Source organism: Elephantulus edwardii, unplaced genomic scaffold (assembly GCF_000299155.1).
Source record: "Elephantulus edwardii isolate Elephantulus edwardi_28Jun2011 unplaced genomic scaffold, EleEdw1.0 scaffold00028, whole genome shotgun sequence".
NCBI classification, from domain to species: Eukaryota; Metazoa; Chordata; class Mammalia; order Macroscelidea; family Macroscelididae; genus Elephantulus; species Elephantulus edwardii.
In genome coordinates, this window is record NW_006399778.1 from 18752501 (window position 1) to 18766811 (window position 14311).

Here is a 14311-nt window from a genome sequence, read left to right on the forward strand (position 1 = left end):
AACCACAAGACAGACTCCTGATGCTTATGTTAGTGGATGCTGAACCATCATGAGATCGCTTACTTGGGAACTGCACTGGAGGTCGAGGGTCTGCACTCTCCTTCTGTCGTAAAATCACAACGTCACCATCTTTCAAGCCATAAGAAGCCAGTGATCTGTGGTTGTCTGTAAGAGGTCTTTCAGCATAGACAATCTGCAACAAGAGAGAGTTGATTAACAGCAAAAAGCACTGTGAAAGAACTTGGGATAAAGCAGAAAGACCACAGTCCTTCACTCTCATTTTTTCCATGTTCTTTTTGGGGGGGCACAGCATAGGCTCAGCCTAGGAAGCCAAGATGACACAGTCTTTCCCTTAGATCACATATTGTTACTGCCTATTCAAAGCCCTTCCAAGATTTCCCATCACACCTACAATAAAACTCAGTCCTTCCTAGTCCCTATGTTCATTTTGTACTGGCCTCCTTCCTTTCTAAGTTCACCTCATACCAAAAGTGCTCGCCTTCAAAATTATTCTTCTCACCTAAAATATTTATTTGCTTCTTTGTCTTTCTGTAACATTAAATGATACTCAAGGGTAAGGACTTTTTTTTATTTTATTTTATTATTTTTGTGTGAGTGTACCATCAAATCAGATCTGACTGGTACAGGAGGAGATTGTCCCTCCTTCCCCGGCAGAGCATCTGGTGGATTCGAACCGTGCACCTCTGGGATTGTAGTTGCAGCTCCTTGCCACTAGGCCACCAGAGCTCCCCTGAGGGTAAGGATTTTTGTTTCTTCACCTCTCAAGTGTCCAGAACATGATGTGCTACATAATAAATGCCCTGAGTATTTGTTGAATTAAAAGATGAACAAATCCATGCAGGTTAAGAATATAATTTTATTTTTTAAAAAAAAGAATATAATTTTAGGCTTAATTTTGAGCAGGGAGGGAAATAGAAACAATTTACTCTGGGTATCTACAGTACTAGTAAATAATGTGTAACTTTTAAACTATGTGGACATGAGCAGGTCTAAAAGGTTTTTCAAATACAGCCTTCTTGTAGTCTTTTTTATCATTCCTAAAGTTTTATCATTCTTATGTTTATGAGGAAAAAATAAATCGAAAAACCTCAGAAAAAAACCAGTTTACAATGCTTAAAGGGTCAAGGATGAATTCCTAATTAAAATGCTTTCACAACACAGTAAAAAGTGGAAGAAAAATCTACAGCCTAAAATCCATGAAACAATGGATTACAGAGAAGACACACACAAGACATGCTACGACTTTACTATCAAGGTACATATAGCGCACCCTGAATCCTCATGTCTTCCAGTGGGGCATGTGGAACCGAACTCATGCTTTAAAAAGTCTTCTTTTCAAGTTTCTATTCAGTCTACAGAACACTGGGTTATACGCTGAGGAACCTAAGTTCTGTCCTGGTTCTGTCAATAAGTCACTGACTTGAGACCTGCCATTCAACTGGGCCAGGCCTCACATTTCCTATTTGTCAAACAAGAAGCTGGGGTTAGGTACTCATTACAGTTGTGCCAACACTTTCTGCTACACAATCATACTACAATGTCTCCTCAGAGCTCTTGTAGAAAGGTGCCTGGCAAAGAACCTGAAGATACGGCATTTAAACTGATAAAGAAGTGGTTTTGAAATTGTGTTGACTTGAGGAACAAAGGTAACAGGAAGCTAAATTTAGCTGCCTCCAAAACGGAATCCTTCTAAGAGGAGAGGGAAAAAAATTGATTTGCTGAGCTTGTACGTTCAATTATATTTTATGAGTTCTACACTAGCGATGATAGAAGGAAAACTGATGCCTTTGACCTGTGGTGCTGGAGATGACTAATAAATATACCATGGACTGCTAGGAGAACAGGTTCGTTCTGGAGACAGTGAAACCAGGCTGCTCCTTGGAGGCAAGACTTCTGAAACTCCATCTGACATACTTTGGGCATGCTGCAAGGAGGGACAGGGACATTATGCTTGGGAGGGTGAAGGGACAGTGCGAGGGGAAGATTCCTGATGAGCTGGATTGACTCAGTGACTTGGGGTAATGGTGGTAGGTATGTTGGAGACAGTAAGGTTGGCTCAGGTCTAGTAGCCTAGTAGATAAGGGGTTGCACTGCCAAACCAAAGGCATTTGGTTCAAATCCACTAGCTGCTCCAAGGGAGAAAGATGGGCAATCTCTTCCTGTGTGATTAACAACCTCTGAAAACTCACTGTTGGGTCAGCTACAAGTTAAGTCCACCTTCGAAGCAATGGCTGATACCTAAGTAAAGAGTTCTGGTGGTGTAGCATGTAATGTTATCGGCTGCTAACCCAAAGGTCGGATTCGCCAGCTGCTCTGTAAGAGAAAGATGGGTAGTCTCCTTCCACAAAGATTTACAACCTCAGAAACCTGACAGAGGGGGACTATGAGTTGGCACCCACTTGGCAGCATGGTAAACATAACTAAGGAGTTCTGGTGGCAACGTGGGTAAAGCACTTAATAATAAACTAAACGGTGATAACTGTCACTCTATCATTCCATTCACCACTGTTATTAAAACACTCATCTCACAGTAAAACTGTATCATAGTCACCTGCAGATTTTTAGCAATGCAGTCCAACTTGATAAGAGTACATAGAGGGTAAAAAACAAAGCAAAAACATAAATCTAAACAAATTAAGTGCCACAGGTTGAGGTATAAAAAGGAGAAACACCATGTAAGCAGGCTCTTAGCAGGTGGCAGCAACATGGTAAAGTCACTACATTATTGATCACTACTCCCAGGGCTTTAGTTTTCCAGGTTCAGATACTCAACTATCACATATCAATGTAAGTCACATGATCAGTCTCCTAGGACACTGTACTCATAAAAGAAGGCCAACTTATTTATTTACAAAGAAGAGTCAAACTAAGGGGGCTAGAATGGGCCTTTCCTTAAGATCAATGAATTGTCTCCATGTAGAAAATGCTATACGGAAAGTAAGCTTAAAGCAGTGACTGACTACCAGTGAGTTTCTACTAAAAGCCAGTATCAAACTAGGTTCACACAGACTTCCACTTATCTTCACATCCTCGTAGGGCAATCTCACAATTATTTGCTCCCTTTATGGACAGGGAACAGAGATCCAAAGAGTTAAATAACCTGAAGCCACATTATATTAATGTGACAGCTGGGGCTGAAACCACTTCTGCCTGACTTTAAATCCCACACTCCTCACAGATATCGTATACAACTTCCTCAATCATAACCCCAAAGTGGCCTAATGAATTAGCCAAGTGCCTTTCAAGGAGGGTTATTAAGCCATTCGTTAACAACTAGTGATGTCTACTTCTCAGTGCATCCTCTACCCTGAACACAAAGAGAGGAACACTACTTGCTCTTCGGATTCTCCTTTTACATATACCATGCTGTCATTTCATTACTATCTAACTACGATAGTTATTCACCAGACAATCTAATGGGAAAGGCAGGCAGTGTGATTTAACAATGAAAGTATAAGATTCTGTAAGCCACTAAGTCAAGCACGTATTTAAAAAGTGGAATATTGCTATCTACCCCAACAGTCTAGGAATACTAGAAAATGAGGCGGAACATTCTCCACATTGATAATGCAGCAGGTGTACCCCATTCCAGTCCAAGGACATGAATCATTGAGATTTACACAAGCTGAGTTGAAATTATAAACAGGAGAGTAATTTTTTTTCTTTAAATGTAAAACAGGCTTAAATCTCCAGACTGACAAATGGCTGTACAGTTTAAATTCTAGACTAAATCTAGATGATGATTCTCCAATTTAAATTTTGGAGATGGCATTCCAGGTTTAGACATGATGCCTTCTACTGTTCATGTTATTCAGCTCAAAGGCTACAATCCTCAAAAGTGAAGTTCTGCCACTGTTAAGACCTTGCAAAAGTACAATGTATACAGTTGGAAGCCTCCATCTGCAGTACTGGCACAAGAATTAGTACTTACTCCAGAGGGGCACCCTGGAGAGTGAATTCTAATTTTAATCAACTTTTTAAAATAGACTAATTAAACCTTGGGAACTACACTCACATGGCTGTGCCGACCTACCATTAACTGAGCACACACCACATGCCAAGAACTCTACATAAACCAGTACAAGTAATATTCCAACCCTTGGCCATTAAATTACTTTCTCAAAAAGTATATCTTTGCAGCACAGTGAACCACTTTGATATTTCTTTTTCAGTCCGGTCTTGTGATTCCTACAAAATGATTGGATGGGCCTGGCAAATAAGGTATTTGTGGCCCACCAACCAGATGAGACAGCTTGCTAATTATGCAAACAAAGTGAATGGAATTCCTGTGGAGGTGAGATGTTGAAAAAAAAAAAAAAAGATGAATGGAACCCTAACTAGGGCACTGGCCATTTTCACCATCCCATTAGGCTTAAAAAATCCCAGAGCTGACAAAAGACCTTGCTACAACCAAGAACGATGAATCAGGAGTGTAATGTGTCCTTTGGAAGCAAGGTCCCTGAGCTGAGAACCTTCTATACCCAGGAGACAGAGCTCCTACATCAAAAGAAACAGTAAGAAATAAGCAGCAGCAGTAGCAGAGAGAACAACAGTAGTCCATGGGGGCTTCCTGGCTCACAGAGTGAGGCAGTCTGTTTGTCAACCCTCAGAATGTGAGACTGAGAACTTTTGGGCAGACTTTCTGTTGGAATGGGGTACCTCTGGGCACTTACTGGCAGAGCTAAAAAGGTTTGAAACAGTTGTCCAAACAGAACATAGGTGAGGCTGGGAGGTCTGAGAGAGGAGTGGCTACAGGCTCAGCTGAGAAGTTGTCCTTATCAAAGAACTGTATCCTTAGTTGTTTCTGATCCTGAATTATAACTTGCTACTTCCCTAATAAACCAAACAATCATGAATTGTGTGGCCACTGCAATGCAGGTTCTAACCCAGCCGAGAACTAGAAGATGGGAGAGATGGCTGGTCACATAACCATTGGCTTCCAATTCTTCCCAACTCAAATATCCAGCAATAGGCACTATGCACAGTTCATATATACGCTGTAAGAATAAAAATTATAAATTTCAAGAATTTGAAATGTTATGAGAAAATACTGACAATTTAGTGTTGACTGAGAAACTAAGATATGACACCATTTATACAGTTCAGGCCCAATTATGTTTTTAAAAGATACATTACATAAAAAAACCAAACTTTAGAAGTGCATTAAAAAGTAAACTGCCATTAATGCTGGGTTATGAGGCAAGAAGTTATGATGTTCTTTATACTTTCCTGTTACAAATTTTCTATAGCGATAATGTAGTTCTCATCATGTAAAACCAATCACTAGGACATTACAATGGAAAAGGATCACTGAAAAAAGGGGAATACTCTCAATGGGATAGATTAATGGCCAAAATACTCAAACAGTAATCATGAAGATCATGAAACTGAGCAGGACCTGGTGACGTTTTATTCTGTTATATATAATGTCACTAGCTGACTCAACAGTAATACTGTTGAAAATACTTGTGAAAATAAAAATGCCCAAAACAGCTCCAATCGAAAATTTCAGTTTCCTATGGTTTAAAATAGTGTTTTACCAGCTACTAGTCATGCTGTGTGCAGAGCTGCATCTCCAGGATATGACTGTAATATGTCTTTCACCTGAGGGACCTTACATATTCCACATGTTTCCCCACATGCCACCTACAGAGGTAAATTATACTATGTTTCAAAAATATGAAGGCACTAATTTAAAGTGAAGCTAAGTTTTGATAATTGAAGTTCACCCAGCCAAGGCTGCATTAAAGTGCCTAATAGCCAGAACTGCCTTCCAGGCCCACACTTGTATTAAGAGATGGAACACTTCCAGCTTCAGGTACATGTCAAAGCAGAGATGGGCTCTATTCTCAATTTCTTGCCATGCTCAACAATGTACTGTAACTTCTAAAATCAGTTTAAAGCTCTTAAAAATTACCATCTTTTACAGTGTATGGTTATGCACATTTGATGCTGACATCAAAGACTTAATTCTAAACCAATGATTCCCAATGTGGAGGGAGCAAGCAGGAAGGCAGTCTTTAAGTGTGTATGAGGAAACGGAAGAACTTCTTTCAGGTCATCTTTCATTAAGTTCTGTGTCTATTTATACTGTACATAAAGTATTAACGCATGTACACAAAATAAACCATGTATGATGTTGCCGTCCAATCACCTGCATCTCATAGCTACCCAATGCACAACAGCTCTGAACCTTGTCCTATCCTGAGCCAATCTCACTGTGTCCAACACACCTACTCCATTACCCCAGTTACTATGTCAGTCCATCTTCTCCAGGGTCTTCATCTCTTGCACTGTCCCTCCATTCTGTGTATTACTTGTAGAAGATATTATCTATCTATCTATCTATCTATCTATCTATCTATCTATCTATCTAATCTCACACAACATTAGTTCCTAACAAGGATTCAAGTTCACAAAACATTTTCCTGATAAGAAAGAGAAAGCAGATCAGCGATCTGGACACAGTGGCAGAATAGTCAAGAACATTCTATACATAGGATGAATTAAAGAAGGGAGTCAGAAACAGGAAAGCAAAGGAAGAGAATGTAGAAGATAAGTGAGAGGAGGTAAAGGGACTCACAGGAGGAAGATGAATAAAGTGGGAAAACCCTGGGAGTTAAGAGCAGCAAAGGGAAGGTCTCAAGTAGGAAAAGTTGCTAGATTTATGGGTAAAAACCATAATGATGTTTACTATTATGATTTGATGAAAGGAAATGACTCAAGTGTCTAGGGTGGATCCTGTTCCTGTCTGATGGGCAAGTAATTGAAGTACTACAGACCACCCGACTTAAAATAGATACTGTGTTGTCAGGTTCCTATTGAGCCAACAGAACAAACTTGAAAAACAGGAGCTGTTTATGGCTATGTAATACAGGCTTAACACAAGCAGCAGGATCCCTGGGTTCTATATGCTAGTATGGCTGGCTAGTGAAGGAAGTAAATGCCAAAACATTGACATAATGAAAGACTGTGGAGTCAGCCTAATTGTTCAATTAATCAGATATTTCTAAACTCAGAATGGCAGAGGACAGTGCTTGTCTGGACCATACAACTGTCTTTCAATCTAACACTTTTTAATTTACCTGAAGAACAAAAAGATACAATCATCTCAAAAGACAGAAAACAAACTTAATCTTCCTCTCTTCCCAAGCCCTAAAGACAAAAACCATTTACATTTTCACTTTTTCTTCCCTGATTAGCTGGTAATTCTAATCAGGAAAACGTAACCGAGGAAAGAATACTACTGAAAAAGCCACCTTCAAATATTTAAGTTGACTGTCCTTTCCAAGTTTTCCACAGGAGGACTAGTTCTCCAGAGTTTTTGTGGAACTACATTTTACAGAAATTGTAGCAAAAAAAAAAAAAAGTCCATTTCTTTGTAGCTTTTGCCAAACTCTGTATCTGAAAGATACTTTGCACCCTGAAATAAATTCCCTCTTGGCACTGAGCTTTATGCCAAAGTTCTAAAGTTCACACAGTGTAAAGGAATCATACTTGTAAATAAATTAGTCACATTTGTTTACCATGAAAAGGACAGAACAAGCTGTAGTAGGGTTTCTGGAACAATTCCATAACTGCAGTAGGAAATTAAGATTTACATTTTGGGGCCTTGCAGGACTTTGTTAATTTTCAAAAATTATTAGACTCTGTCCCCCAAGGCCCAATTATCAGACCTGGATTTAAATATTTTAGTGTGAAGACCACAGAATTCTCGCAGATAATTTGAAATGTCATCAATCCTCTATTTTAATAAACTACTTAAAATGTAAGAAGAGGTGGTTAACTTCTTTCCAACAGGGTAGGGAAATGGAATCACACCGAATTACAGTAAGGAAAATATACTGTACCATTTTCAAAAAATCGTCTTATAATGTAGTGAGCTTTGAACGGACCTAAAAGGAGGATTCTGGCCTACCACCAGGAAAGAAACGAGAGAAACCAGTCTGAATTGAACCATTAATCTTTAAAAAAACAACAAAAACACACAAGCACAAAACCAGAAACACATGTGGTGGAGGCAAACGAACATTTTTCCAAAGACCTCAAATAGGTCAAACTTTCCCCTTCCCTAAATTCACATTTAAAAACGTAAATTTTAATTTAAATTATTTCAGATGGCGCTCTCTCTAAAAAAGCAAAGCAGATGAACATGTATCTTCTACAGGGATCCAAACTGGTATTTCTGGTTGGGGAGGCAGGCTGCATGAACCCTTGTAGCCTCGGTACTGCTGCTCAAGTCCACGACGACACCCCAAACTCGATGAGAAGGGGCGCCCCATCAGACGAAGAGGAGGGCCCTCGGCCAGTCCACGCGCCCCACGCGCTGCAGTGGGTGCGTCTGCAGCCCGGTTCTCCGCGCCCTGCCCTCATCCCCACCCCAGGTTCCAGGTGTCTGGGGGCAGCTATGGACTCCAACTCCGTCCAGGATGCGGGGGCGGGCTGGGAATGGCCATCCCAGCGCCTCCTACCCCTGGCCCCATTCTCCATCAGAAGCAAAAGGGCTGGAGGCCCCTAAGCCGGGAAAGCGTCCCAAAAGGGGGCCGCTCGTCGCCCGACGTACCTGGCTCTCAGCGGCGGGGATACCGGACTCGAGCTCGCACAGTGCGCGGAAGTTGTGCAGCTCGAAGTCAGCGTCGACCTGGAGGGAAAAGGTCACCTCGGAGAGGTCCCTCCGCACACAGTACACCGTGAGCAGCATGGCCCGGGCCCGACCCAGCTCGGCTCGGCTCGGCCCGGCCTCGGCGCGGGGCGGAGGGGCAGCGGGGCCTGACTAGGGCTGCAGGCGGACAGCGCGGGCTGCTCGCTCGCTGCTTCTATCGCTCACTCACGCTCAGTGACTCACTCACTCCCGCCCTCACCAGCCAGCTACGCCGACACCACCCGCCTGCGAGGCCGTCTGCTATCAGCCGGCCTGCCTCCCACCGCTGCCGCCAAGCACGCCGGCCGCCGGCACCCCGCCCCGCCGCAACGCAGCTGCCGTAAAGCCCATCTCGTCTCTGCCTTCGCGACCCAACGCAGGGGCGGGGCGAGGGGAGGAAATGGGATGGTAGGGAGAGTTCAAGGAGAGTTGGTCGAGGGGCGTTAGTGGGGTGGAAAAAAGAAAGACAGGGAAGTCGAAGAGAGTAGGCAAGGAATGCCACCCCCCAATCCTACAGTTTATATAGAACTCCACAACTTCATTTATATACCCACTAAACATTTATTCCCCCCCCAATCCTACAGTTTATATAGAACTCCACAACTTCATTTATATACCCACTAAACATTTATTCCCCCCCCCCAAATCCTACAGTTTATATAGAACTCCACAACTTCTTTTATATACCAACTAAACATTTATTAAGGGAGTTCTGGTGGCCTGGTGGTAAGAAACTGCGCTGCAGTATTAAAGGCAAGCAGTTCTAATGCACCTGGGGCTCCTTGTGAGAAAGATGGGCAGCCTCCTAAAGTGCCATTTATTGTATCTGAAAACCCTCTGGTAGGTCAGCTACAGGTTCCAACTTGACAGGACCCAGCAACAACAAGTATTTGTCAAGCACTTCCTCTGTTGTTGTGTACCTTGGAGTCGGGACCGACCCATAGCTGTCCCATTGGCGGGCTTTTGGAGGCAGTTAATCATACATGAGGAGATTGCCCATCCTTCTCCCGCGAAGACCGCTGGTGGTCTCGAACCGTGCGTGCCTTCGGGCTTTCAATAAGCTTGCTATCCGTAAGCATTTCCTCTACCTTGAGCTAAATTCAAGGGCAGATAAGTAGATTCATACAAGTCCTTGACTTTAAGGAAACCTCAATTTAGTAAGGAATTGTGCTGTCAACCCAAGGCACGTGGTTCAAATCCACGAGCAGAAGAAAGAGGAGTCGTCAACTTCAATGTGATTTACTGTCTCTGAAAACACAGTGGAAGGTTAGCTATGTGTTGGCCAGACTCGACAGTGCACTAAAATAGTTTCGTTCTAAAACTTTTTTTTCCCTGAGATAGTTGAGTTTCCGCGCTATTAACTCACTTTCTGTCCCAGTGACTTAGGGTTAATTACCAGAAGAATGTCTATTGTGCTTTATTGGTTTGACTGTGCATCAAGACAAGTTGTGGCTGACATTGAGAAGAATTGGGAATCCTAGAGCACTTGATTGTGCTCAGCAGAACCTATACCTGGAGCAGGAGGCTGTTGTGCAACGGAGCAGGGGAACACTGCATGGTTTGGAATTGAGAACGGAGTGTGTCCGGGTTGTATTCTTTCTCCATACTTATTCAATCTGTAAATCTATATGTTGATTTAAATTATTTGAGAAGCTGGACTCTGAAGAGGAATGTGGCATCAGGATTTGACGGAGACTCATCAATAACCTGCGTTATGCAGATGACACACCTTACTTGATAAAAATGAGGAGGACTTGAAGCACTTGTTGCAGAAGATCAAGGAATGCAACCTTCGGTATGGATTGCATGTCAATATCGAGAAAACAAAGATTCTTACTACTGGACCAATAGGCAGTGTCACAATGGATGGTGAGGAGATTGAAATTGTCAACAGCTCCATCTTGCTTAAATCCAGAACACCCTTGGTACCAGCAGTCAGGGAATAAGGAGACATTGCACTGGGAAAAATCTGCAGTTAGGGACCATTCCAAATTATTGAGGAGTACTGATGTCAGTTTGAAGAGTACAATGCATCTGATTTAGTCTTTCCGATTACTAGCTCTGCATTTGAAACTTGGACAATGAATAAGGATGACGGAAAAAGAATTGATGCCTTTGAGCTGTGATGTTGAAGAAGAGCATTGAACATCCCGTAGATGGCCAAGAGTACAAACAGCTGTGTCTTGGAGATGGTGCAGCCAGAGGGCTCTTTGGAGGCAAGAATGATGGGGCTTTGCCTCATATACTTTGGACATGTTGCTGGGGGGTGCTAGTCCTTAGAGAGGGACATGATGTTGGCAAGGGTGGAAGGTCGGTGAGGGAGAAGGAAGACCCTTAACCAGGTGAATTGACACGGTGACTGCTGCAATGGGCTCTTTTATGTCAGGAAGTGTGAGGATGGCACAGAACAGAACAGGGTTCAGATCTTTTGTTCATAGGATCACTATGACTTGTGCTCCACTCAATGGCACCTAACAATAACCACAACCAAACATTATTCAGCCAAACCTTCAGATTTGGCATTTTCTTCTGAAAAGATGAAGTGAAAATGTTACTGATAACAAGAGCATTCATGGTACAATTGCAGAAGAGTACTTCTTCCAGGTTTTTAGGTGCCATCTAGTCAACAGACGTAAATCTTGCCCCTTTCTTCATCATCCTTAAAATCTCCAGTGTTCTTAAGCTTACTGCTGTAATCACTGCTTCAGTACACCTCATTAGAGGAGGACTTCTATCTCACTCAGTCTCCCCCCCAAGCCCGATGTCAGTCCTGTTTTACAACAGAGGCATCCCATACTTTTAAAAAAAAAAAAGTATTATTTTTCTTATTTTATAAAACATGTGTGGGGAACTCTAGTGGCAAGAAGCTGCACTGTAATCCCAGAGGTACATGGTTCGAATCCACCAGATGCTTTGCTGGAGAAGGAGGGGCAATCTCCTCCAGTACCAGTCAGATCTGATTTGATGGTACACACACACACACACACACACACACACACACACCAAAAAATAAAACAAAACAAAAACATGTGTGGGAATCCAAAGGGAAAAGGTTAAGGAGTGGGAGCAGAGTGTGAGGATGGATAGGGATAAAATCACAGGGCTGCACAATTTGGTGGGTGGAAGGAGTGGGTAAAGGAAATGAGAAATATCCAGCAGGGACTAGAAAAGACAGGATAATTGTGGGCATAGTCTAACGGTGATTGTTTGTTTTTTTTTTTTTACAAAGATATTGTCTTTTGAATTTGTAGGTTTTCCATTTGAGAATAGAGGCACAGACTCTGGCTGCTTCATGCTGAACAGCGGTACTGAGATGAAGGGGAAGGGGAGCCCACATTAACACTTTACTGGTGTTCGTGAGTTGAAGCTGCATGCAGTCTTATTCAGTTAGGAGATATTTTCATGACATTTTCTGCCCTCTGGACTGCAAAGTGTTTGCATGAGTGAGTACAGTGGGAGATGCTGACTGAACTTTGAGGCTCCATCCACCTTTGCTTCCTTAGCTGGCAGTTATATTTCCCTTTTGTCTCTGGAACCAGGCTCAGGGTTGAGGTTCTGGAACACGACTCAGTGTTCAGGTTACCTATAAGAAAGGGAGCAAGCCTAGAAAGAACAAACTTGTGAGTTACAAAGAGAAGGGCTTTGGAGGTGTTACTTACAGGTATACTGGAGGAGGAGATGGAGGAAAGTGGCTTAGATAAAGTGCCTCATAAACATCAGACATCTTTCCCCAGGAACTGGACGGCATTCCCCAGGGGCCAGTGACTCTCCCCTTTGGCTGAATGGCACTCCCCAGGGGCCTGATGGCTCTTCTCCTAACCCTCAAAGCTCTTCTGAAGTCTGGACTTTATACCTTGCCAGAGACCATGGGCCAGGGACAGCACTTCTAGCTCTAGTGCCACCATCATTGCTCCCTTCCTCTCTGCCAAGTGGTCTAACTGTAACTTGAAGTAGGTATTATTACTTTTCCCTTCCACAAGTGGAGAAGGGGCTTTCAGAGTGTTGAACAGACCTGCTCAAAGTTGAGAAAGTAATCAATACAGTAGAACCATGACTCAAATCAAGGTTGTCTGAAGGCAGGCTGTGAGGCAGTGAGCTCCACATGATGCTTGGGTCTACCCATCTTTTGTCTTATTCTGCAAGAAAAATCCTGCTGAAGATAATTTTCAAAATGGCCAGAAGTGTACTCTCTTGCCACACGCATGTGTGGGATCCTTCCACTGGCTGGCCACAGTCTCAGTGCACTTGAAATTCCCATTCTGTTTTCTTCTTCTTTATTGTATTAAATTACCCCCAACCATTTTTTCAGTGTTATCTATCATGTCATAGAGAGTTCTGGTGGTTTAGTGGTAAGGAGTTGTACTGCCAACCTAAAGGAATGTGGTTTGAATCCACCAGTTGTTCTATGGGAGAAAGATGGGCTATCATCTCCTGTACAATTTACTGCCTCTGAAAACCTGCTGGAGGGCCTGCTGTTAATCAGTTCTGACTTGACAATACACAAAATCAATATAATTTGACATGATCCACATAGTTCAATGCCTTTTTATTGCCAACAAAATGCAAATAAACGTCTTTCTGGTATTCTTTGCTTTCAACCAAGATCTATCTGAAAAGTGAACTGTTTAGACAGTTCCACTATCTCTTCTGAATCCAGCTTGATTATTGGCAGTTCTCCATTGATGTACTGCTCTAGCATTTTTAAATAATCTTCAACAGAATGGATTGACACAGTGCCTATAGCATTGGGCTGAAGCACAGGATAGGGCAAGGTTTCAATCTGTCATTCATAGGGTTTCTATATTGTTGTTATTATGTGTCACTGAGTTGCCTACAACTCATAGTGACACTATGTACAACAGCTCCGAAGCCTGCCCTGTCCTGAGCCAATCTCACTGACTCTGACACACCTACTTCCATTGCCCCTTTTACTGTATCAATCCATATCATCTGGGGGCTTCCTCTCCTGTGTTGTTCCTCCATCCTTCCAAGCATGATGTCTTTCTCCAGGGATTAGTCCCTCCTGGCCACATGCCCAAAATGAGATGGAGCTTCAAAATCCTACCCTCCAAGGAGAAATTTGGTTTCACCCTCTCCAAAACAGACCTTTTTTTTTTTTTCTTGATGGTCCATGTTCAAGACTCAGAACCACAATTCAAAGCCATCAATTCTTCTTCTGTCATCCTTAACCATTGGCCAGTTCTCTGCTTGGGTCAGGTGCACCTCAGTCACTAGACAGACATCATTGCTTCTCAGTACTGTGAAGAGATCCCTGAGAGCAGGTTTACCTAATGCAATTTGTCTTCTGATTTCCTGATTACTGGAGTCAAGAGTGTTGATTGTGGAGCCAAGCAAGCTGTAACTGTTAACAACCTCCAACGACACCTACCAGCAGAAAGATTTTACTTGTTTGTGACAGTTAATTATGTTGTTTGATAATTTTAGTGCTCTATTAGATCACTTTTTAATATTTTTAATAGACACAAATATGGATATCTTCCAGTCAGTTTTGCAAATTTCTTGGCATAGACGAGTTGTTCAGAGCTACATTTATGTTCTAAAATAGCCCAGTTGATATTCCATCGATTCTTGTAGCTTTATTTTGCCAATGCCTTTCATGTAGTTTGGATTTCTTCTTGTAGTACCATT

General features: G+C 42.4%; 1 protein-coding gene across 1 annotated transcript in view; it reads right to left on the reverse strand.

Moving 5' to 3' along the window:
• Positions 1-8922, reverse strand: part of DDI2 (DNA-damage inducible 1 homolog 2 (S. cerevisiae)) — a 40306-nt gene extending 31384 nt beyond the window's left edge. The window contains exons 1-2 of the mRNA XM_006883624.1: positions 8585-8922; positions 64-193 (exon numbers count right to left, since the gene is read on the reverse strand). Of these exons, the coding sequence (XP_006883686.1) occupies positions 64-193; positions 8585-8722 (268 nt within the window). The 5' untranslated portion in view covers positions 8723-8922. The remainder of the gene's footprint in view (positions 1-63; positions 194-8584) is intronic.
• Positions 8923-14311: the final 5389 nt, after the last annotated feature.